Source organism: Podospora pseudocomata, chromosome 6, assembly GCF_035222375.1.
Source record: "Podospora pseudocomata strain CBS 415.72m chromosome 6, whole genome shotgun sequence".
Lineage (NCBI taxonomy): Eukaryota > Fungi > Ascomycota > Sordariomycetes > Sordariales > Podosporaceae > Podospora > Podospora pseudocomata.
In genome coordinates this window covers 1,842,209-1,865,437 of record NC_085890.1, presented here as the reverse complement: position 1 = coordinate 1,865,437, position 23,229 = coordinate 1,842,209, and the positions used below count along the sequence as shown (strand labels likewise).

Genomic DNA, 23,229 nt, shown 5'->3' with positions numbered 1-23,229 from the left:
GAGCGGAGTTGAGGAGTATTTTATTCAACCGAAACGACATTAAGGGAGAAAAATAACACATGAAGCCATTGATGAAAAAAACCACGCAAAAAAGTAAACCTCGGACCCGCTTCTTGTGCTGTCGCTTGTAAGCTGATTCGAACATCATAATCTTGGGTGATAGTGATGTTGGGGGCAACTTTCGTTGATGGAATTGATAAAAATGCTTGGCGGCATCTGGGTTGTCAAATAGGATGATCAGCCGACGAGGCCGAGATACCAAGGCAATGCTAAGGCAACCAGTCGCGCCGAAAACGGGGCGAATGGGAAGACGGCGCCAGCAGGCCAACCGGATTTGGCACCTTCGGGCCCAGTTTCGTCTGGGGAAGCCGAAGTTGGTTATCGAAGATTCGGATAGCAATCGCTCGCCACCGTTGTCTTGATGATCTGATAATCAAATCGCATCATTCGGTTGTAGCAGCCGTTCTGCCCAACAACAAGCGACTCCGTATCTTTCTCTCTCTTCCCCCGCGCACTAACTATATGATATCGTATGTCCACATGATCGCGAGATATGTTCACTTTGTTACAAAGAGGGAGTGCACAAGGCGGTCCGGGTCCTTGTCAGGTCACACGGCATATCGGGTATGGTGTCGCTGCAATCTTGTCGACGAGGAGCCAATCTGATTCGGAGGTGGAGTTTTGGGTGTCCTGGCAATGCGCAGATCACGGCAGCGCCAAGGCCAACCTCCTGATGCGGCGGAGATGGGCAGCCGACCGCGACACCCTTGGTCCCACAGAGGCGCAAGCTTTTCGCTGAGATGAAAAAAAAAAAAAATCAGTTCTTGCTGCGTATCAAGAACATATCGTAGCAAGAATGTTGCATTGGGGCCCACCATTTTCTCTCACCGCTTTCTAATACATAATGCAGGATTCACGCTCGCAGCCCGCGCTGCCTATGTAATGACGGACGCTGCTGGGAAGTCCCAGGACACCCCGGTCAAGACCACTAAGACCTTGTCTGCTGACATTGACAAGCCCCTGATTCGCTAGACGCGCTTCCAAGTGGACCCAATCTTCCGGGATGGGCTTCGAAACCCAGCCGGTCCTTCCTTTTCTCTTGGAAACAGCCCCAACCACGGAGGTTTGCCTCTCTAGATTTTAGCTGCCCAAACCGCTGCAAGTCCGAGCTGTCCATCACCACATCTCCAGAGATCACCAAGACGAGCCCGGGACGGATTTGTGAGGTCCTGTAGTCCTGTCTTGTCCCCATCCCGTCCCCCGTCAGTTGAATACGGCGTAGCATCCTTGGGTCTTCCGGGTCCAGAAAATCAATAGTCCAGGCCTAGAAGACAGATCGGTATCAGATCCCCGGACCCTTCTTCGCTCGGCCTAGATCAGATAACCACGGCCTTGGTGGAGCGGTGGAGTAGGCATCCCACGCAGTTGATCATTTGCACTTGGGGGCTCCCCCTATCCCCCCCCCCTGCCCCTTCATCTGACAAAATACTCTTTGCTCCGAACCTGCTCACCATCTTCTTTCTCCCATCTCGTCGACCTTGGTAGACAACATCATCCCACCACAACAGACCAATTACGCAATCGCCCAGTGGTGTCACTCTCCACCATTATCACCTGCTCCAGCAATAAGTCGCCCCTCCAACGGTTCCTTCGGATTTGAATCCATAGTGGCGTGCTGGCCTTGTCCCATCCACGACAGCAGCAGCTCTTATCAATCAGTCAAACAGGGCAATCTCACTCCCCTTAGACTGGTTGCTAGCGCCGCTCGTTTCTATATAGACAAAAGACCAATCTTCGTTCGATTAGGTTGAGATTTCAGCCTCGCTCGCTGGACGGCTCGACACTAGCCCACGGCCAATTCTGTCATATGTTGGGGCATATTTTCGCTCCCAACACCGAACTCTTCACCTTGCCGTATTATAACAGAGCGTATCCCTTCGCCTGTGACTTACGATGATGGCGTTGTCAGAAGCGTCTCCGGTCCCACAATCTCCGCCACCGACAGAAACGGCGCAAGCTCCTCGACGAACTGCCCTGCCAACAAGACCTGTCACTTCCAAAGCAGCTGCGAGTAATTCGGACCGTTCAAAAATGGAGTCAAATGGGCAACCAGATGAAACATCGGGACCTCAAGACTCGCCACTATTATCTCGGGCGACTGCTTTTACTCCCAACCCGCCGAGTCCTCAGTCGATTGCCCACAGTCCTTCAAGTCAGAGTGTTGCTAGCTCTACTCAAGGTCATGCCGGCCAGGTTTGCAGGTGAGGAAAAACTCCACGTTGCTCGGCCAGGACTTTGTCTGACAATTTTGTAGTAACTGCGGCACAACACAAACCCCTCTTTGGAGAAGATCACCACAGGGGGCCACGATTTGCAATGCGTGTGGATTGTATCTCAAGGCTCGAAACACGCACCGACCGGTTAATCTGAAGCGTCCCCCAAACGTTATCCCTAGCACTCGTCAGCCTTCGGCCAAGCTCTCCCCGAAAGCTCAGGTTGCGCTCGCTCCTAGCCCGGCAGCGACATATGTCAACGCGGATCAAGTTTCAAGTGGCACCTGTCCTGGTGGTGGAAAATGCAATGGCACTGGCGGTGCTGAAGGGTGCGGTGGTTGCCCGGCGTACAACAACAGGCTGTCAAAGAGCGGCGTCTTGAGATGTGGTAGCGGTGGAGCAGCTGCGACGAAAGCGTCGACTCCGAGCGACGGCGACGGGCCAACTCCCATTGATATCGGCGCGCTTCATATCCAGAGTCAGAACACAACTGTTGTGATTGCGTGCCAGAATTGCGGGACTACGATCACTCCTCTTTGGCGGAGGGATGAGGCTGGGCATACGATTTGCAATGCTTGTGGTAGGTGTTGAGCGCTGACGATGTTTGGATACACCAATGCTGACCCTCTCAAAGGTCTCTACTACAAACTCCATGGCGTCCACCGCCCAGTCACGATGAAGAAATCCGTCATCAAGCGTAGGAAAAGAGTCATCCCCGCCGCCGGTGGCAGCCCAGAAATGGAGAGTGCCACCCTCGACCGCCCCTACTCGCAGTCGCCATCACCAGAGGCGCCAAAAGAGCGTGGCACGATGAACGCCGATGGGTCTGTCAACCTGGGCTTTGGCAAGAAGCAACAGCAACAGCAGCAATCACAATCGCAACAGCAGGAATCCTCGTTGAAACTAGTCCCGGAGGATGTCCTCATGCAAAATAGGCAAACCTCCCCGTTACCATCTAGCGACCTGGCACAGTACCACTCCTCCCAGCCCAGTCAGCAGTCGCAGTCGAAGCCGGAATCGCTCAACAATGAGAACAGGTTGGCGCCGATTATGTTGATGAATATGGGTGGGGATCGGCAGACGTCGTTGTCACCGGCGAGTTTCTTGTCACCGTCGAGGAAGAGGTCGTTTTCGGCAACGGATCCGGAGGGGGAGAGTGGGGAGCAGACGAAGAGGTTAAGTTCGATCAAGAGTATTTTGAACCCGACGATGATGGGGAGGGGGGAGGGGGAGGAAGGGGGGGCAAGGCAGGATAGGCTGCCTAGTCCGGGGAGTTTGATGGGAGCGAGCGATGCGGAGCAGAAGAAGGCGGAGAGGAGGGCTGTGTTGGCTTTGGAGGCGGAGAGGATGAGGGAGATGTTGAAGCAGAAGGAGAGGGAGTTGGCTGAGTTGGATGGGTAATCACCATTTGCTGGATATTAATCTTGTCATGGGCTTTGGGTTGGTGCATTGGGCCTGGGGTTCTCTGTGGAGTGCATGGGGCGAGAAAAGCAACACTGGGCTCGCACGGGTTTGGAGTTTAAACAGACAGCACGGGATAGCGACCGGCCTTTGGCGTTTTGGGTGGTAGAGAAAGCTGGTATATAGGTGCTTTGGGTTCCTTTACTAGAGGACACGGCAATCCCAATCAATCAATCTTCAACAGTATTACAATCACTTTTTCACTCTCATTTGAACCATCTGGGCCATACTTTTGCAGAGTTGCAATCGATAGGAATGATACCACCAACCCGGTTCCTGGGAAATATTTAATCAATGTTGATATGGTGGGCGAGGGGAGGGGGATCATGAAACCGCGTTCGGATGATATCATACTTGAGGCTTAACCCCTTTGGGAAGTGTAACTATTGGAACTCACAACCTAGGTATCTTGGGTCTGCATTCTTCAAAAATACAGTGATGATGACATTGTCTTCATACCTTTATATACTTCAAGTAAACCACCTCCATCTTTTTGCAATCAATTCCCCTAGGTCCTCCTGATGTTTGCGTTTTCTTCGGTTGTTGAGTTGGACCCGGGGTTCGGAGGAGTCTTACCTAATACACGGAAGCCCTCCGCACCACGTTGCGCCGCGCCGCGTCATTTGGGGTTCCGTTTCCAGCTCTCTTGGTTGTTCGGAAGAGCTCCCCCTGTCGGTTTCCCTGACCAAGTTTGCGCAAGCTTCCCTAAGGCAGCTCCTTTTTTTCTTTCTAGAATCTTTTTTTATTTTTGCACGACGTCAAAAGAAAGGAACACGTAACTATCACCCAAACAACGCCGCGCAATTAGCAAAAACGACGAGACATTCCCATTCCGATTCCCACCGACCGACGAACTTCGAGACACGGAAGCGAGACACGGACAGAGTTACAAAGACTCGATTGGAAAAATACGATGGATTTCTCAAACATCTTGTAGGTTTTGCTTTTCGTTATATCGAATCGAGGTTGCTGTTGCGCGGCGCTGTAGAGGGGAGGAGGTTGGATCAAATGAGGGGAGAAGGCAAGGACGACGGTAGGAATAGCGGAATGCGACTACCCATCGTGCGCTATCAAATGGATTGGCGCGATGCACGAGAAGGGTTGGACGTCGGTGGTGGTATTGGATCAATGACGACGCCGCATCGAGAACGCCTGACCGAGCCTCGAGACCCTGCGTTGTGTTAGCGATGAAGGACGAAGTGTGTGGATACTGGGTTGCGATGCACTGCCGAAACAGCACCAGTCGTCGGGATTTGCAAGGGTCGACGTGATGGAGCTCGGACATCGCTGGCCGTGTTATATCTTGGGATGATGAAAAAACAAAACATATGCTAACTATTCCCTCCCACAGCCGCATTGTGAACTTGGTGGTGGGTGGTCTTATGGTCGCTGGCGGTATCTCCCAGTTTTTCCCCGTTGGCTTGTAAGTTGTTGGTGATGTACCCAATACTTAATATAAGGATCGTTACCAACGGAATAACAGCCAGTCGTCGATTATCGGGGTCTACGTGATCCTCTTTGGTCTGGCCACCGCTCTCCTCGAGTTCCAGATCCCTCCTCAGGTCTCGCGCTATGGATCTTTCTTGTTCTCGTTCATTGGTCGTGGTGTTTGTAAGTATATTTTATGCCGGGCTGCTAATGGTTGGGGTTCCACCTGACATGATAACTTTTTTCTAGTCTACATCTTCATCGGCACCATCCTTCTCCACGACGGCACTCTCAGGATCATCATGGGCTCGCTTATTGGTCTGGCTGGTGCTGCTTACGTCGCTTTGGAGTTCATCCCCTCGATCGAGCCCCCTGCCAATATGCGCGAGGCTGATGCTGGGTGGGGTGCTGAGCAGGTTTAAGCCTGTTTACCGAGGCGCACCGGCAGAATTGGCTGCCTGAGTACCTGTTTTCAGCACAGAAGGCGAATGGGATAGTTGGTCTCTGTGGGAGTAATATACAAGCAAGGGCAGCCTTTCTTACATGTCAAGGATCGGAATGGGGGACACTCATGAGGGATGACCAATGGAAGGGGCGGGGGGTTTATTTCATTGGAGACTCAGCATTACAAACTCAGGGACTTGGGACTGAATGAATGATTGATTGAGCCGGGTTTGATGATGATGGATGAGTTTTGGGTTTGGGTTCAAATGAAGGCTGTATGATAGGGACTACCATAACCAAAAGGCGGTGGGCAGCTATAGCGTGGGTTTCAGGGAAGATGGCAGGTTGGGAATATGACCCTGGTTAATGGATGGTTTTCTGCGAATGTGTTCGAGATGGTGTGTTGTGTTGTTGTGATGAAGAAAGCTCTGCGCTCTTCAGGGATGCATTTAACAGCGCCCCACTTTTACTTTAAACTTAGGCTCGCCCATCACAACGTTTTATCGATAAGCCAAGCATTTCTCACCCTTCTCCTCACACATCAGTCAACATCAACTTTCCCTCACAACAAACCTCACACCAACCCTTCATTAGATTTTCAAGACCTCATCATGGTCCGCCTCAAAGACCGCTACCTCCTAGTCAACATCCTCTACACCGACCTCCCACCCTCCACCAGCACACCCGTACCCATACCCGTACCCGTCCCCGTCTCCGACCTCCTCCTCTACAACCAGCCCACCAACTCAGACCTCAAACCCCAAACCCTACTGAAGGACGTCCGCAACGAAGTCACCTCCTTGTTCGGCGACTGCGGCGCAGGAAAGGTAAACCACAACCTCCAGGTCAAATACTTCTCCCCCGCCACCTCAACCTTCATCCTCCGCGTCTCCCGTGACCACTACCGCCTCGTTTGGGCCGCCCTGTCATTCATGCAGTCTTGTCCCATGAAGAACGGCCGCCCCTGCATCTACCGCGTCGTCCGCGTGAGTGGCACCATGCGCAAGGTCGAAAAGGAGACCATTCGCCGCGCCAGACTTCTCGTTCTCGCCGCCAAGGAGGAGCTCAAAGGCAAAAGCTCCTCCGATTCTCTAGGTGCTTTGCTGCGCAGGGACAATAATAACCAGCAGCGCACTCTTCCCATTCTTGGAGGTCAAGATGTTGACTCCGCTTCTGAGGATGATATGGTTGAGGATTGAGTTTTAGTTTCAAAGCAAGGGTTTACTTCTTTTTACGAACTACCTTGATCCCCGAGCCATCACCCGGACCTAGCTGGGGCAACCCAGGCACTGGACCAGCAGCATCCATCTGGGCCTGGGCCTGAGCCTCCCTGATCTTTTCTTGCTCCTCCTCCTCTAGCCTCTCCCGCTCGTCATACTCGGCCTTGTTATCTATCCACCGGTCTTGGACATCGATACTATCTAGCAATGACGAATCATTTCGCACCGCGACTTGCCAAACGGTGTCATTAGCTCCTTCGGCGCTACCAAAAACATACCCTCCCGCCCTGTCGATGACCCTCAAGAGGTGCATCATGCTCTTTTTGTTTTCTACTGCCAGCACCTCAAAATTTACTAGCCCAAACTGCTCGACGAGGTTTGCGACGGCGTTGTTCAAGGCGCCGAATTTGTCGCTACGAATGGCTGGTGCTTCGGCGTCGAGGATGGGCATGAGGTAGGAGAGGTCTTGGACTTCGGTGTAAAAGTCGAGGTTGAAGGGTAAGGGGTCGTAGAAGGAAATCTTGTCGATTTTGGTGAGGACGTTGATGTGGGGGAGGTCCATTTGGAGCATGGCGCGGAGGGAGAGGAGGACGGTGGAGATGTAGAGAGATGGTTGGGTTAGGCAGAAGCAGTCGGATAGATGGACTGCTACTAGCTGTAGACAACCAGTCAGCATACGGCAGAATTAGCCAGCAAAGATGTTGTGCCATACTCTGTAATTTAACCTCTTTTGCAATCTGTAAAAGATGTTGCGCAAGGAAGCGTGATGCGTATACAGTTCGACCTGCCCCGGGCAGTCAAACAGGACGTAGTCGTCGCCGAGTTCTTTTAGCCCGTTTTCTAGCCACTCAAAGTTGTTTTCGAGCTCTTCGAGGGCGTAAAGGACGCCGCCGTTGGGGCCGAGCCGGTCGTCGGACATGATCTCTTCGAGGGTGACGAGGTCGCGGATGTCGAGGGCGCAGGGATAGGAGGCTTGGTCATTGGCTGGGTCGAGGTTGATGACGGAGCATTGGCGCCCTATAGCGGACATGAACTGGTGCACTGGGGCAGGGGGAGGTTAGTATGGGAAAGGGGGGTAGAAGGAGGGGAGGGAACGTACTTCCATCGCAGTAGGTGCTTTTGCCTGCGCCTGGGCTGCCGAGGACGAGTTGTCCGAAGGGCATTTTGTGTTGTGCGTTGTGGGAGAGTTGTAAGAAAGGTATGTGTTTCGTCGAAAGGGTTTGAAAGCAAATGTGATGTTGTGAGCCTCAATGTTAATCGCGTCGCGTGAGAGTGATGTGTTCTGGATGGTTCGGTTCAGTAGTTGGTTGACATTTGACAGCTTCTCGGTGCTTGCATCTGCCCCGCCAAAAGATTAGCGGGAGACGATGACGCTGACCGCAACCTAGGGGCGGCAAGTGGGGGGCCACAGGGGACGGGTCGTCTGGAAAATAATAGCGGTGTGGGACGGCAGAATATGCCAAGGCTTGTTTACTGCCATTGCCCCAGAGATTGGTTGTCGCATTGGAGCTCTTTCGCAACAGTTCCCATCTGCGAGAGAGCTCCCAAACGGTGATTGATTGTTCAACAGGATTCAGCTTTCCCACCACACAACGCAGAAATCAGGACAAAATGGCTCCTTGTATGTATCCGCGCATCTTTATACATCATCGATGATACGTGTATATATTAATAGGGTGATAAAACAGCAACACAATTCGAACTCCCCCAACCCCCCACCGACGCCGTCTCTTCCCTCGTCTTCTCCCCCGACTCCTCCCACCGCCTCCTCGTCTCCTCCTGGGACAAGCACGTCTACCTCTACCAACTCACCGAAGGCGAAGGCGACAACGCCAATCTTCTCAACAAATACGAGCATCGCGCCCCCGTCTTAGACGTCTGCTTCGGCGATGCCTCCAACAATGAAGCCTACACCGCAGGCATGGACCGACAAGTCAAGAAGATCGACCTCACCTCTGGCGAGCAGACCGTCCTGTCGAAACACTCCGAGCCTGTCCGCTGCGTAGTTTACTCTTCCGCGCACAACCTCCTCGTCTCCGCTAGCTGGGACAACACCCTCCACGTCCACAAGCTTTCCGACCCGGGGTCGGACCCGTTGGTCATCCCCCTTCCCGGGAAACCTCACGCCTTGTCATCGTCCCCGACGAAGTTGGTGGTGGCTATGACGGCGAGGTTGGTGCATATTTATGATTTGCCTACCTTGGCGGCTGCCACCAGTCCTCCCGCCCCATGGCAGACGAGGGAGTCGTCGCTCAAGTTTTTGACGCGCGCGGTGGCGTGCATGCCCAATGATGCTGGGTATGCTACTTCCTCGATTGAGGGGAGGGTGGCGGTGGAGTGGTTCGAGGACACGCCCGAATCGCAGGCGAGGAAATACGCGTTCAAGTGCCACCGGCAGGCCGCCCCGGAAGAAGAAGGTGGTGGGGATATTGTTTATCCTGTCAACGCCCTCGCTTTCCACCCGGTATACGGAACTTTTGCCTCTGGTGGTGGTGATGGGACGGTCGCGCTTTGGGATGCCGAGGCTAAGAGGAGGATGAGGCAGTATCAAAAGTTCCCCGAGGCGGTGGCGAGCTTGGGGTTCAGTGGGGATGGGAAGTACCTCGCTATTGGGGTTTGCCCTGGGTTTGAGACGGGGATGGAGGATTATACCGGGCAGGGGAGGACAAGGGTGTTTGTGAGGGAGCTGGGGGAGACGGAGGCTAAGGGAAAGGGGACCAAATAAGGAGCCCGTTTGTGGTCTACTAGGAGTCCGAGATGACGAGAGGGAAGATATCTCTTGTTTTTTAATGTTCCAGGCGTTTGGGAATGGGAATCAAGAGTTCGTGTTTTTTTCTGGTTTTTTTTGGTGCTGGCAAGAGTACATATTGATGATGACAATGTAACAAATAAAAATAGCCAAGAAGAGCAAGGTCGCTGTCTGATTAATGGCCTAAATATGCAGGATGATGTTCAAGCCAACCGCTGAGAAGCTATGTGCAGCAAAGATTGTCAAGCATGTTGAATACATCCCCCTCCTTCTTTCCGTCCTTTCTTTCCTACAGTCTTCCCCCTACGTTCCAAAATATTGTCAATCCTTTACATGGCCAGTCATTGTGCCCTTGCGCCTCTCTACTGCGTCTTACTCCTCTTCAACCCTCTCCGTTTTTCCAGCCCCTGAGTAATCTGCACCCCGGCATCCACCCCGTTGCCTGCACTGTCACTCTGTACTGTGGGCTCGACAGGTACTGAGCTCGATCGTTGGCCTCCGGTGAAAGTCTCGGAGATGTATGTTGCATAACCATTGCCCTCCTCCTCCTCGTCCTCGTCCTCGTCCTCGTCCTCAGTGGTTCGCAAGTCTGATGAGGTAATGAAGTCTCTGCTTTGGGGGATAATGAATCTGTCGTCTGGGCTGTACTCTGATTCCTCATCCTCATCACTTGTGGGTGGATAGACGATAACCCTGGCCTTGGGATTACTGGGCTGGCGGAGAGGTGGAATGAGGATCTGTGTTGGGACTGCAAGCCGAGGAGTTGATCTCCATTGAGTTGACCGATTGGCGATTGAGTCTGGCTGCTCTTGGGTGCATTTTGTCCTCTTTCTTGGTCTGATCTCGAAAACACTGTCCTCCGAGTCTGCCCTTCTCTTGTCCTGCTTGAGCCTGGGAAGTGGTGGTCTGCGGGGGATATCAGTGTCAGCCACGCGTGTGATTGATGTGTTTTGCTTCGCACTGCGACGGAGTACGAGGCCAGAGCGTTTGATTTCATCGTCTGAGAAGCCGTCGCCTGGGTTGGAGCGGAGATTCGAGGTCTGTCGTCCGGATTTCTGCGGGAGCTTTTTGAAGCGGCTTCTCGAAGGGAGCTTGTTGAAGATTAGGTGAGGGCGTCGAGGACCATTGCCGGGCGGTCGGCCGCGAATCATCTGTTGCGTGAAGTGTGGTGTTGTTGATGGCATTACAACCTGGACCGGGTCCTTCTGGCGTTCACTGCCGTTGGACTTCTTCTGGCGATCACTGTTATTGGGTACGACAGGCGGCAAGTCTTCTGGTAAGTCATCTGGTATATTATACACGTCTTCCCCTGCGCCAGGCGGGAGGAAGAGTGTGTTGGCTATTTTGGACGTTAGCAGGCTCACATGTTTCTGTCAGGAATACCACACGTACACTCTCTTCTTGTTGTGTTCAGATTCTCACCATCACCTTCGCTTGCATATACCACTTCATAGTTCTCCGCGACTTCATTGCCGCCCACGTCGTCATCCACGACTTCATCCTCCTCCTCACCAAAATAGGCGTCATCGTAGTCATGAGGATCGAAACTAGCACTCTCTGTATCCGGAATGACAACCTCGATGCGATTCGAGGGTCTTGGCTCAGCCGCCTTCGAAACGTTACTCGGTGTCTTCGTCACCCGAAGATTTAGCTGAGTTTGTTGCGGTGGCTTGACAGGATACTGTTTCTGGGATGGCTTGAGTGACGGCAGCTTGCTGATTGACTTCTTGCGTGAATATGTACGAAGATTGGAAGACCTTGGCTGAAGGGGTGTCACCTGAATTTTGTATGTCTCCGCGCCTTCTTCGGTGGCCATCGTGAAGACTGCCGTGGTTGAGAGCCAGGTGCATGGGGTTAGGGGCTCACCGCGACACCAGTACAGCCAGAGGAACTGTCGAGTCAAGGTCTCGATGTCGAACAGAAACTGAGGATGGGAATCAAGTCATGTGTTACATTAAACGGAAAAGTCTTTCCGGTATATTCTCTGTTGGAAAGTATGTGTTCAGATGCACCTTCCGGAGCGGCTGGCTGATGTATCGAGGAAGGAGCGGTAGTATCAAGGAAGGAGCAAGACGGTCCAGGACACCGCACATAAACCTGTACACTTAATGCACATTGGTCATAACGATATTGGTGGTAAAGAGACAACTAGATTTATCTATCATTGAAAGAAACTTCGAACAAAAGCCAAAAAACTCATCTCAAGGTTACTCCCCTTTGACCCTCTTCCACCCACCACTCACCAACGACACCACCTTAGCCCCATCCGCATGATCACTACTCAGATCACCAGCCTCCTCCTCCTTGGCCGGCACAATAGCCTTCACAACCGGCACATTATCAAACCATCCCGCCGTCCCCATCAACCAAAAATCCTGCATATTCTCCGGCAACCTCCCCCCAAACTGCAACTTATTCGGCCAACCCAAATCAAACTCCACCGTTCCCTCAATCTCCTCAAAATCCTCCCTCTCCAACCTCACCTTCAACGCCTCAATATTCTCCCTCAAATGCTCAATCTTCCTCCCCCCCACGACCGGAAAAACATACGGCGCCTTCTGCATCACATATGCCAGCGCCACACTCGTCAACCCCGTCCCCCTCCTCTCCGCCACCCGTCCCAACGCCTTAGTAACCTTGACATGTCTCTCCCCAACCGGCGCGTGAACCCTTCCCCTTCACCCCCCTTCTGCCCTCCTCTGCCCCCCCTCACTCTTGAAATTCCCACTTCCCAACGCACCCCAAGGCATGATCCCCATCCCCTCCTCCCTACACATCGGTATAACATCCCTCTCAAAATCCCTCGCCACAGCTGACCACTCACCCTGGTAAACACTAAACCCCCTAAGCGCGTGATCCCTCGCGTATTGATTCGCCTTTGTCACCACCCACGCCGGCGCGTCGCTGATCCCAAGATACAGCACCTTTCCTTGATTGACCAGCACGTTGAGACTCTGCATCAGCTCCGGGATTGAAGTCGCGTAGTCGTACCAGTGGACGAAGAGCAGGTCGATGTACCCCGTCTGTAGCTTCTTTAACGAGGCGTGAACGCTGGTGTGTAATGACTTGGTGCCGTTGCCGATGTAGCTGGCCATGATCTCGGTTTCGCCGTGGCCGGCGCGGAAGTTGTTGCTGTATTTGGTTGAGATGACTGCGCCCCTTTATCGTCAGCTCCGCCCTTGAAGAGAAAGGCAGGGGGGGAGGGACTTACACATCTGATCTCTGACCCCACGCCGGGCCATCCACTCCCCGATCCACTGCTCAGACTGCTCCTTTTGGTAGGCGTTGGCCGTGTCGATGAAGTTGCCCCCGGCCGAGTAGAAGTAGTCGAGGAGGGAGAAGGCTTGGGGTTGGGTCATTTCGCCCATAAGGGCTTTCCTTTATGTGGGTTAGCTTAACTCTGGTGGGAAGGAAAGGGGGATCGGGGGAGGGGGGGGGGGCGTACCACTCATCACCAATGTTTAAACCACCCAAGCACAGCGGGCTGACTCTCACTCCTGCTGTGGGAGACAGGAGTCGGTAGCGCGCCAGAGGGCCCTTGGGGGGAGGCGCGAGGGTAAAGGTAGAGGTGAGGGCTTCTTCAAAGGTGGGTGCCATGGTGATTCTGCTTGGTGATTCTGCTTGGTGATTCTGCTTGGTGATTCTGCTTGGTAATTCTGCTTGGTGATTCTGCGTGTTAAATGGTATAATGTGATAACTGTACAGACAGTCAGGTGTGTATCATGATGATGATAATGATGATGATGATGATTATCTTGGACTGTTGAAAACGGCGGATATCACGAATACTTATACCTCAACCCTAACATCCCCCCCTTCACCTTTCACCATCATGATTCAGCTTTGATAACCACTACGCTCGAGAAACCAACATAGGGCTGAGCCTCTCGGTTTCTTCTGATACTCCGTGGTCCCGTCGAACCTTTCCGCCTCAGCAACCATCAGGACCAACACCGCCCGCATCTCGGATGAAAAGATGTAGCCCCAAGAAACCACAAGACAGCTTAGAAAAAGGGGATCCGCGGGATGCGGGCCCGCAGATTTTGCCCCAGGGGCGGTGATGCGGTCCTCCTCCGCCCGGCTTCAGCAAGGCCGGAGATAGCGGGCCTGCCGTATTGGGGAGTTTGCTTCCTTTTCATTGGCCCTCCTGCACACTTGGGCGCGGGTGATGCGGCCGCTACCTCCTCGAGATTGTGCACAACACTCGGCAACCGAATCACGGACAAATAATCATTGTCTAAGCCTCACTTGCGTATACTTCTGATCATGCTCATCTGATATGTGCCTTTAAAACCGTGAAATGTTCCTAAAACTGACTTCATGTCTCCAAATGTCATCGCTGTCGTCTCTTTTTACTGATACATGGTAACGTTATACAAGATTCTCTGTACTGGGGACCCAGAGGACTAGCAGGTCCAGACGCCGACGATGCCGTCCCGCCGACCCTCAACCATGTATCCGTCCCGGATGCGCACTTGCTCCACGATGGCAGGGCTCTTGGCTTCATCGGCCTCGGTGATGCCAGCACCGCAGTCCCAGTGCCGGCCCTCAACCTTGTCGTATACCTTGACGACATCCTCGCCAGCAGCGGCGACAATGCGTCTTTGATCAAACATCATGCTTGTGATCGGGTTGTCATAAGCATAGGCGTCATAGATGGACCCAGTTCGGAGATCCCAGATCTGGCCACCAGTTAGCAAACGTCCCTTGAATAACCTCGAATTTACACTCACCCGAATGCTTCTGTCCAAACTGCCAGTAACCAGGTGTACGTCGTCAAACTGCAGGCAGGTGACAGGCCCAGTATGGCCTACCAAGCTGCGATGCACCTGTCCGCTGCGCAAATCCCAGAGCCTGACCATGCCATCGGCCGTACCGCAGGCGAGTGCGGATTCGAAGACTTGGAGTGCGCCAACGAAATCCGCAGACGTATCCGGGGCCTTGTTGGTTTGTCTCCAGGTATCATTGTCGTGGGAGAGAGCAGTGGCCTGCGCGGCAGCCCACATAACGTCCAGAGTCTGCACGCAACGTCCCTTCTCCAGATCCCATTGGCGAAGAGTCTTATCAGCAGAACCTGACACAAGAACATTGCCTCGGAAGTGAAGAGCCGTGATTTCGTCAAGATGAGCTTGCAAGGTGAAGAGTGGGCAATCAGCCATGCTGTTGGCAGGAGGGTCTACCGGCAAGTCGCTGGGGTTCTCGAAGGCAAGAGCGTCCTCGTCATCGTCCTCCTCCTTACCAAAGCTGCTGCCTTGCGGGTCGTAGTGAGCCTTGCTGAGATCCCAGAGCCGAATAGTCGCATCCATAGAGCCAGTTGCCAAGAAGTTGTCTTCGACCTGGAGAGCGCGAACCGAAGCAGTGTGGCCATCCAAGAGACCAATGCAGCGACCAGCGTTCAGATCCCAAACACGAACCGAATCATCCATTGCAGCCGAAACCATCAATCCAAAGGGGGCGTCAAAGTCGAGAGTAGTGATGCTGTCCTGATGCGCGCGCATCGAGCGGATCATGCTTCCTGGCTCGAAGTGCTCGTGCAAAATCGGCGCCGACTTCCTCCTGATACTTCTCGGCTTCCGCTTAACGGGGCCACTTCCTGATGATACTGATGGGAGCTTCTCGTAAATGGATTGCGACATGAAACCAGGTGCGTTCTCGTCCTCGTTTTGCCCGTCTTCTGATCTCGCCGGTGTGTGTTGGGCAATAGAGGCTGCCTCGACAGCCATCTCCTGAGCCTCTTCTAATCTGGTCTCAACCTCGACAACTGCAGTCAAACGTTAGCTTAGTAGGCAATGCCGTGTAGGGGAAAGACCCACTATCATGCTCAAGCAACGCCTCGTCCTTCTCCAGAGCTGCCAGCCTTTCAAGGATGATCTTCCTCATGCCTACAAGGTTCTCCAGTTTGGCATCAATCTCCTTGATCTCAGCGCTGGCCATATTCTTCCGAATGCTCAACATCTCCAACTGATGCATCATGGTTGACTTCTCCTTCTTGATCTTATGCACCGATTCCGGCGATCCATCCGGTGTCGTGGGCCTTTCCTCCAGAAGCCGTCTTCCTCTGGAGACACGCCGCCTGTGCTTCTTGCCCTTGGAATCCTCGGCGAACTCGGGGAAGCTGGCTTTGAAGCCCTGGAAAAGAGAGTACGAGTTCTCATCCTCGGGGATGTTCTTGAGCAGCTCATCCGGTACATAGGCAAGAGCGCGCGAATGTATTTCCGTGGTAGAGAGGCGGGACCTGACCAGGTCGGTAGGCGTAGTGCGCGCCATCGAGAACATGGTGCGCTGCAGAGACGGTTTCGTCAACTGACGGGAGACCTCGGTCATGGCCCTGGTGTAGTGAGGGTGGGAGGTTGGATCGGCAATAGTACCGATCAGATGGCTCGCCGTGCTCGTCACTTTGCGGCCGAATGCCTCGACTCCTCGAGTCTACCATGATTGATCACTTGGTTAGTCTTTCTGCCCTGCTGATGAGCATCGTTCCCGAGCCCCATTGCGGCCCGATAAAAGTTGGCGCTCACAGATATCACCGACACATCGTCGTCAAAGGACGACAGGTCGGGAAAGTCATCCTTCTGCCCTGGGTCGGCCATCAGTAGGCGCGCCTCAGGGGGTTATTGCCCTTCGCCCGGTTTTCGGTGAGCTCCAGAAAGCTTTCGGTTTTATGACGCAGTCAATTCGTAAATGGGGGGCAGACAAGCACAGCTGAATGTAGCGATTCAGGGTGCTGTGGTGTAGTGTCGACAGCGCAGTGGGAGCGACATGAAGTGACACAGCCAGAGCTGGCGAAGACAATGCCGAGCTGTGTGTGTGTTGTGGTGGTTGGGAAGAGGCGCGGCACAATTTTGGGGGGCCCAGGAAATGTTAAAGCCGGTTGCGAGCCCAGTCCCAGTCGCCGGCGGCACACCTTGAAAAAAACGTCACAGACCGATGCGGGGAAGCAAGGGTTGGGGTTAAATATGCTGTTTTGTCAAGATATGGAATCAGCCCCTCTCCCCTTTGAAACCTCCACCAGAGTAGCATCGAGGTCTTATCAATTTACCGGCTCCCCCGAAGCAAATCTTTTTCATTCATGCAAGAAGCCGACGGATGGATTCAAAAGTTTCCTTTGGGTTCTTTCACGTGGAGAGCCAGAGATGGATACTGAAGAAGAGCACAAACATCAGCCAATTCTGGCAGCCTTGTCATTATCCATACAGAGTCGTTCCCTCCCATGATCAACACATACGGCACGCGACCACCTCCGTCGTATTCCACGACCAAACTCTATCTTTACCTCAGTGATAGTCCCGATTTCTTTGGCATATTTGATACCATTGAGCTTGTAGTTTTTATGTGTGTTGAGGGGACTTGCCACGTCACAGTAAGAGGGATTGAACACTTCACCAGTGCCAGGGTCCCGGCCGGCCATCTCTTTACCGCCGCCTCCACCTTCATTTTGTCCGAGGTTTTTTAGCCTCACCTTGAACTTCACCTTCCCTTCACCTCAGCCTCCACCTTCTTCCCGCCGCCTGCCGTTTCAGCTCTCACACAGCAACCCCAAGGTCAAGCGGAAGGTGACACAGCCGATTCGGGCAGTAAAAGTGGGGGTCATCGGGGAATGCTGAGGTTACATTGGTCAGGGGAAAGCTGTCATTGAACCCCGCGACCGCTGCCGGGTGCGTCACTGGAGTATATTCGGCCCCGCGATCGGAACCACGCGGCAGCAACCCACCCACTCCCTGCCTCTCTTGACTCCAAGCCCGTGGTTCATCCACGTTTTGATTGAGCGAAGCAGGTACCCGCTCAGACCGGCAGTTGTGTGATCCAAATTCAAAAAGGAGTCATCGATTTCGAGTTTTGGGTCTACGACTTAGAAATCGCGACTTGCACCACACCTACACTGGCCTGCTTTCACCGTTTGAGTAGCATTGTTCTTAGGCGCATCTCACGTTCATTGTACCCATTAACGTCGGCTTCTCGTCGTTCCTTTTCCCCTTCAAACATCAAAACAACTGCCCCGTTTCTTCGGCAGACAAGAAGATACTCTCATTTCAAAATGGACACCATCATCGATCTTTCAGACCGGTCAAAGGCCCTGGATCTCACGAACATCCGCTATCAGCTCATGTCAGTCTACCCGCCTAGCCTTCTTGGTCACAAGTAACTAACAAGCCCCCAGTCGTCTCGAGGATACCATCACCTTTCATCTCATTGAGCGTGTCCAGTTCCCTCTTAACAAAAACATCTACGTCCCAGGAGCAGTTCCGATCCCAAACTCGGAATTGAGCTTCATGGACTGGTACCTTCGGGAACAGGAAAAACTCCAATCCCTCATCCGCCGCTTTGAGTCACCGGACGAGTACCCTTTCTTCCCTGATGCCGTCCAAAAGCCAATCCTCGACCCACTCGACTACCCTCAAATTCTCTACCCCAACGATGTCTGTGTGAACGACAAGATCAAGCAGTTCTACACAGAGAACTTCCTTCCAAAAGTCTGCCGCGACTTTGGTCGCGAGGATAGGGGTGTTTCTCAGGAGAACTACGGCTCATCCGCCACGTGCGACATTGCTTGCCTGCAAGCACTTTCCAGGCGGATTCACTTTGGCAAGTTTGTTGCCGAGTCCAAGTTTGTGTCGGAAACGGAGAAGTTCACGAGGTTGATCCAGGCTGGCGACCGGGACGGAATCGGTGAGGCCATCACCAACAAGGCGGTTGAGAAGAAGGTGTTGGAGCGTCTCAAGCTCAAGGCGCAGACCTACGGCACCGATCCCTCGCTCCAAGGTCCAGACGCTGCTGAGCAGGTCAAGATCAACGTTGAAGCTGTTGTGTCCATGTACGAAGACTTTGTCATTCCCCTGACAAAGGAAGTCGAGGTAGAGTACCTCATGCAGCGACTCGAACCCGAACAGCAATGATTGTCACTACTACTTACCAAGAACATAACGTTGGACTTCCTTTGGCTTTGATCAGGGAGCAATAAATTAAAGTATATATTAATCATCTTTTTTCCCTATGAAATGTCCATTGACATCCCGCCAGTGGCCACATACTCTGTGATCCCCTGGACAGCCTTGGGGAACTTCTCCGCCTCAATCAACATCATGAAGCCCACCGGCTTGATCCCCATCTCTTGGAACGCGCGCTTGCTATCCGCCACCGCGGCCTGTCCTTCCTTTGTGTACTCAAAGCTTCCCGCCGCCGTCGCAAACTTTCTCATCTCCTCGTCCTCGGGATGGAAATACTGCAGCTCCCCCGTCGCCTTTGACCTCTTGTTTTTCCTCTCTGTCTGATTCAACGTTGACTCCACCTCGAGGTACGTTCTTGAAAGCACAAGATAATGCGTAAACTCGTACGGCTCCTTGTCCTCGACCGCAGCCTCAATCTCATCAATCATGCAGCTCCACATTGGCGGGATGACCTCGGCCGGCATGTTGAGTAACCTTTCCGCCAGGACCAACCCGACCTGTTGTTTCCCCTCTCCAAGCAACACCTCGGGCACGACCTTGGCCAGGGTTTCATCTTGGGACTTCGTGGCGCGATCGGCGAGGTACTCGGCGAGTTGTTTGACTACGGGTTTGGTGGGGGAGTGCTCTTGGATGTTGAGGACGGTGAGGAAGGCGTAGGCGTCGTTGGCCTTGTCGTCGACCTTGCAGGTGGAGCCGACCGTGTTTTGCTCGACGATGAGGTCGGAGAGGGAGGAGAGGTCGAAGAGGGAGGCGTCGGCGTCGAGGAGCTGGCGGAGGAGGGTTCTTACGCCGTGGAAGTCGATTGTGGGGTCGTAGTTGAAGAGTTCGAAGTCCACGTTTACTATGTCCATGTCCTAGGGGGGAGGGGTGTTAATGGGCGGGGAAAGGGGGGAGGGGGGATGGGAGACAAACATCGTCCGAGTCGGAGCTATCACCGTCGTTGTTGTTCTTGGTTTGCGCGGGGACTTCGTCGGTCATGGCGACGTCGTCGTCGGGGTTTCTGGTGCGCTTTTTGCCCATTTCGACTGTTGCTGTTGCTGTTGCTGTTGATTTGGGGTGGTTGTTTGGTTGGGGGGGCGAAAAGGTGAATGCGACAAGTATGTCTGCTGGTGCGGCGCAGACTGGACGGAGGGATGTGATATTCAATTTGCGGGGGGGACCTTGAGGACCGAGCCTTGAAAACTTTTTGTGAAAAGATGCCCCTCACTTCGCTGCGCAACGGTTGTGATAAGCCAAAAAATGCTTATCAGATGGTTGCGATGGTAAAGTTTTACCCTAACCCTTGGGTGAGAGTGAGCAGGGGTTAACCGTAGTGTCCGGTGCCATGGCCGGAGGGGTGGAGTCAGGTTGGACGACAGCCGGTCCCGCTCCGGGATTTCGGAGGAAGCAGGGCTCCGGGGCTGGAAGGGTGGAAGTGAAGGTCAATTGTTGCAATTTCAGTCGAAAATTGCAGATGGTGCTTTTTCGTCCGATATTATAACTCTCTTCGATCCAGCTAGGTAGCAGCTCTCATTTGCAGCGTTATGTGTTTCGACTTTTAAGACAATGCCATTTCCACTATTAAGGAGGCCTAGCAGCTATCCTGGGACGTATATTGACCTTAATTAAAGGCCTGCAGACTATACTTTAAGGTATACAAACCATCTTTTAAGGCAGGTAAACTATCTTTTCAGGTCTGTAAACTGTCTTTTAAGGTATCTTAGGGGAACACAAAGAACTCAAAGTTGACATTGAGTTCGACTCGACCCGGATTCCAGAACTGCCAGCCAACTGCTGCTTTGCCATTTGCTGTGCATAGTCCGAGGATATTGTGCCCCAGTCGGCAGAGATGGTTTCACTGGCAACACTGAGAACCAAGCAGAGGACGCCGCTGTCACATCACCTGGTTGGGAAGAGCTTTGGGCTCGGGAAAAGAGATGCCGGAACCGGTGAAACGACTAAATTCGCGATACCTCACGCCCACCTGTACAGGGATCATGCTCTCCCTAACTTCGAGTTATTCGTCATCCGTCCAAACAAACAAACGCAAGCCCTGGAAACAATTCACCTTGTCCGCAGAATCCAAGAGGCTACCTTAGCGAGCAGATTCCAAACCGGTCGTGAACTCAAGCTCCCAGAGATAACGAAACTGGATCTTGCACGGGAAATCCAACGGTCAATTACAATTACCCCCTGTCTATCATCAACATCACGAACCCAGAAACGCAAGACTTCTTTCTGATGCCTATCTTCAAAATGAACCGCCAACTTCAAGAAAGGCCTTTGACATTCTCGAAAGATTTCAGACTGAGAATCCGCACCTCGGCTTGCATGCTCCAGACTTGCTATAAATGTCGTTGCGATGGAAATATTTTGCGGACCCAGCAGCCTTACGCATGGAGATGCGGCACCGGCGAAAGAAGTATGACCCTGCGGTCAAAGTTCCCATGGTCCGCCTGGTGGATTTTGTCGCTATCGGAGGGTACTTTGAGCAAATTCACCAACACAACCAGATGGAATTTTACATGCATCCTTTTCGATTCGTGAAAAAGACGCTCGACTCAGATAACCACGGCTCTAGGGTCCCTGACCTTTCCGGCTAATGGCAGCCCTGGACTACCCACAGCAGACATTGGTGTATATACCTCCGTCATCGATACCTGGCTCTAAGATGGGCGACTTAGCCTACTGCCTGCGGCTGACCGAGAGGCACAGCCATAATCACCGAATTCTCCGGCCCAGTGAAGTAGTGTATGCCGCGATGTCCCGGGTGTTCCTAGCAGTGTTTTAGCAGGCTGCCCCTCTGGTCCCTGCTCGCACGTTTGGGAGAGAGATACGTCTTGGAATGGCTTGCCTGGAGAAACCCAACGAGAAGGCAGGTAACTGTGCATTCTTTTTTTCCCCAACACGTGGCAACATGCACTGACGGCGTTATCGAGAAGAAGAAACAGAGTAATGTCAAGCCTTTGTCGTTCTCGGCCCTGGCTAGTTGTCTGGTTACGCCAAAGTTGGCAATGTCAATCTCAACTAGACCGTGCTCCTCATTGAATTCGTCGGGAATAGGCTTGGCTCCCTGTCATGTTTCATGCCTGCAATCATCATTTCGATTGCCCTGATCCCGGTCAACTTCATCATCGGGCCATCTTGCTCAATAGCACGGCTTAAGACTGGCCGGCGGCTTGTCAAGGAAAGATATTGAGATCTTGTCAGGGAAGGAAAACCCAACGAGGTAGACGTATTCCCATACATCACCAGCTTTGGATTTTCTGATTACTCGCTTTATAACCATCTACCTTGTGGGAAGACAGAAGAGTTCAAGGCCACCAGGATCGGCTGCGAAAGCTATCATGGACTACATATCGAACCACCCCCAAAATTTCGAAACCAACGCCAGCACAGCAAGCCAAATCGCAACCGGACCAGGCAGGATTGGGAGATTATGTTGCGGAAGGAGGGGAATATTAAAAAGTGGGAAGGTCTTTGCTAGCCTGAATCGAAATATTCTGTTGGAGTACGGCAAGTCTCGTTATGGTGTGGCAAGTAGGAAGGAACACTTTCGAGTCCCAGCTGATCTCTCCCTCGCATAGTACTACCATTGAATTCTTAGAGCTTGTAGATGGTAATACCCTTGGGGGGGATCAAACACAAAATATAGATATTACACTAATACATTAACCCCTTACAACATAATCAATAGGCCTTTAAAGATACTTTGTACGCCTTTAATACTAACTTAACCACCTATCGAGTATCTTTAAAGGCCTGTTAACTATCTTTCAAGGCATATTGACTATCTTTCAAGACCTATTAACTATCTTTAAAGGCCTATTGACTATCTTTGGTAATGTATTGATGTCCTTTAATGCTTATTTACTACGTTTGAAGGCGTATTGACAAGTAATATATGCCTATCGACCATATTTTAGGACATTGGTGATGTGTGGACAGCCACCTCAACGATTCGCAACCGAACCAGCCAAAACACATCACTATAGTCGATACACCACAACATGCACAGGCCCCGGTTTCAACACCCAGGAGGCGAGGTACATCACCGAGGTTCACCTTGCGGTGACGCTATCTATCGCGCCAGAACCCGCCAGAACCACCACCCCCATTACATCCCCAACCGGAATCACCCAAGTTGAGATCGTCAAACCCATTCCCACGACCGGCCGTTGGGGCGTGCACCAGTACTGTACACTTTGCAACAGTATCGTATCTATCCTGGCCTTAGCCCTAGCTTTCCCTTGACGCATAAATTGGGTCCAGTTGAAGACAAGAGGTGGCAAAAAAAACACCAAGACGGATGGTGGTGATGACAAGGCCAACCCAGAAGCCTCACAAGCTTCACCGAATTCCGAACCAGACACTCCTACCGAGCCCGCTACCAACCAAGCAACGTGTCTAAACCCTCCTCAACCCGATCTGGCTGTTGCCCCGACGGCTTCCTCGAGCTCGCAATCGCCTACTTCGTTTCCAAAGAATCAACGGCTGGTGGAGATTTGCTAGGAAGTCGCTGTTGGAGAAAGGTCCCGATATGTTTCCTGTAGTGTTTATCCAAAGATGCATGTATCTTCATACTTTTTGCGTCATCAAGAGCAGTTCCTGCTTTCCATTCTTTTTCATGGTTTCCATGACTGACCTTATTCCTATCACTGTGACCCAGTCAAAAGCGTGGGAGTCAGGAGGTGATCAAGACCCAGTAAAACAACCCTTTCCACTGTGGC

The 23,229-nt window shown here is 52.6% G+C and overlaps 9 protein-coding genes across 9 annotated transcripts; 4 read left to right on the top strand and 5 right to left on the bottom strand.

Moving 5' to 3' along the window:
- Window positions 1–720: 720 nt before the first annotated feature.
- SFU1 (GATA type transcriptional activator of nitrogen-regulated proteins) lies at window positions 721–5,990 on the top strand. The gene is made up of 6 exons (XM_062884098.1): window positions 721–2,261; window positions 2,315–2,853; window positions 2,908–3,670; window positions 5,086–5,157; window positions 5,218–5,345; window positions 5,412–5,990. Exons 1-6 carry the CDS (start codon window positions 1,954–1,956, stop codon window positions 5,582–5,584), a joined length of 1,983 nt encoding a protein of 660 aa, XP_062740619.1. The 5' UTR covers window positions 721–1,953; the 3' UTR covers window positions 5,585–5,990.
- On the bottom strand, window positions 5,969–8,194 carry QC762_601750 (uncharacterized protein). The gene is made up of 3 exons (XM_062891870.1): window positions 7,926–8,194; window positions 7,539–7,867; window positions 5,969–7,481 (listed from the first exon to the last, which is right to left on the bottom strand). Exons 1-3 carry the CDS (start codon window positions 7,987–7,989, stop codon window positions 6,828–6,830), a joined length of 1,047 nt encoding a protein of 348 aa, XP_062740617.1. The 5' UTR covers window positions 7,990–8,194; the 3' UTR covers window positions 5,969–6,827.
- Window positions 6,050–6,805, top strand: POP5 (RNA-binding protein pop5; the record flags this gene model as incomplete). Its single annotated transcript, XM_062891869.1, has 1 exon — window positions 6,050–6,805. One exon carries the CDS (start codon window positions 6,050–6,052, stop codon window positions 6,803–6,805), a length of 756 nt encoding a protein of 251 aa, XP_062740618.1.
- Window positions 8,195–8,252: 58 nt separating the features above from the next.
- BUB3 (mitotic spindle checkpoint protein Bub3) lies at window positions 8,253–9,784 on the top strand. The gene is made up of 2 exons (XM_062891871.1): window positions 8,253–8,447; window positions 8,515–9,784. The coding sequence occupies exons 1-2, from the start codon at window positions 8,438–8,440 to the stop codon at window positions 9,549–9,551; spliced, it is 1,047 nt and encodes a 348-aa protein (XP_062740616.1). The 5' UTR covers window positions 8,253–8,437; the 3' UTR covers window positions 9,552–9,784.
- A 153-nt stretch (window positions 9,785–9,937) lies between these two features.
- QC762_601765 (uncharacterized protein) lies at window positions 9,938–11,608 on the bottom strand (the record flags this gene model as incomplete). Its single annotated transcript, XM_062891872.1, has 2 exons — window positions 10,968–11,608; window positions 9,938–10,914 (listed from the first exon to the last, which is right to left on the bottom strand). Exons 1-2 carry the CDS (start codon window positions 11,389–11,391, stop codon window positions 9,938–9,940), a joined length of 1,401 nt encoding a protein of 466 aa, XP_062740615.1. The 5' UTR covers window positions 11,392–11,608.
- A 174-nt stretch (window positions 11,609–11,782) lies between these two features.
- On the bottom strand, window positions 11,783–13,172 carry QC762_601770 (uncharacterized protein; the record flags this gene model as incomplete). Its single annotated transcript, XM_062891873.1, is given in 4 exon segments — window positions 11,783–12,251; window positions 12,258–12,726; window positions 12,787–12,953; window positions 13,021–13,172. Coding segments are annotated over 4 exon segments (1,257 nt in total).
- Window positions 13,173–13,981: 809 nt separating this feature from the next.
- MDV1 (Mitochondrial fission protein) lies at window positions 13,982–17,068 on the bottom strand (the record flags this gene model as incomplete). The annotated part of the gene is made up of 4 exons (XM_062891874.1): window positions 16,094–17,068; window positions 15,389–16,001; window positions 14,309–15,336; window positions 13,982–14,257 (listed from the first exon to the last, which is right to left on the bottom strand). The coding sequence occupies exons 1-4, from the start codon at window positions 16,163–16,165 to the stop codon at window positions 13,982–13,984; spliced, it is 1,989 nt and encodes a 662-aa protein (XP_062740613.1). The 5' UTR covers window positions 16,166–17,068.
- Window positions 16,139–18,536, top strand: ARO7 (chorismate mutase aro7). The gene is made up of 2 exons (XM_062891875.1): window positions 16,139–17,681; window positions 17,734–18,536. Exons 1-2 carry the CDS (start codon window positions 17,611–17,613, stop codon window positions 18,467–18,469), a joined length of 807 nt encoding a protein of 268 aa, XP_062740612.1. The 5' UTR covers window positions 16,139–17,610; the 3' UTR covers window positions 18,470–18,536.
- Window positions 18,537–18,553: 17 nt separating this feature from the next.
- Window positions 18,554–19,987, bottom strand: BCP1 (Mss4p nuclear export). The gene is made up of 2 exons (XM_062891876.1): window positions 19,433–19,987; window positions 18,554–19,374 (listed from the first exon to the last, which is right to left on the bottom strand). Exons 1-2 carry the CDS (start codon window positions 19,538–19,540, stop codon window positions 18,565–18,567), a joined length of 918 nt encoding a protein of 305 aa, XP_062740611.1. The 5' UTR covers window positions 19,541–19,987; the 3' UTR covers window positions 18,554–18,564.
- Between the last annotated feature and the right edge of the window lie 3,242 nt (window positions 19,988–23,229).

What these genes read in the sequence shown, in the direction of transcription:
- QC762_601750 (XM_062891870.1), bottom strand. Translation starts at nt 7,989, where the DNA reads ATGCCCTTCGGACAACTCGTCCTCGGCAGCCCAGGCGCAGGCAAAAGC. An exon ending in AAGCACCTACTGCGATGGAA is followed by an intron (nt 7,868 to 7,925) that starts GTACGTTCCCTC and finishes CCCCTGCCCCAG; the next exon opens with TGCACCAGTTCATGTCCGCT. An exon ending in AAAAGAGGTTAAATTACAGA is followed by an intron (nt 7,482 to 7,538) that starts GTATGGCACAAC and finishes GGTTGTCTACAG; the next exon opens with CTAGTAGCAGTCCATCTATC.
- BCP1 (XM_062891876.1), bottom strand. Translation starts at nt 19,540, where the DNA reads ATGGGCAAAAAGCGCACCAGAAACCCCGACGACGACGTCGCCATGACC. An exon ending in ATAGCTCCGACTCGGACGAT is followed by an intron (nt 19,375 to 19,432) that starts GTTTGTCTCCCA and finishes CCTCCCCCCTAG; the next exon opens with GACATGGACATAGTAAACGT.
- SFU1 (XM_062884098.1), top strand. Translation starts at nt 1,954, where the DNA reads ATGATGGCGTTGTCAGAAGCGTCTCCGGTCCCACAATCTCCGCCACCG. An exon ending in CATGCCGGCCAGGTTTGCAG is followed by an intron (nt 2,262 to 2,314) that starts GTGAGGAAAAAC and finishes ACAATTTTGTAG; the next exon opens with TAACTGCGGCACAACACAAA. An exon ending in CAGTTTTTCCCCGTTGGCTT is followed by an intron (nt 5,158 to 5,217) that starts GTAAGTTGTTGG and finishes ACGGAATAACAG; the next exon opens with CCAGTCGTCGATTATCGGGG.
- ARO7 (XM_062891875.1), top strand. Translation starts at nt 17,611, where the DNA reads ATGGACACCATCATCGATCTTTCAGACCGGTCAAAGGCCCTGGATCTC. An exon ending in AACATCCGCTATCAGCTCAT is followed by an intron (nt 17,682 to 17,733) that starts GTCAGTCTACCC and finishes ACAAGCCCCCAG; the next exon opens with TCGTCTCGAGGATACCATCA.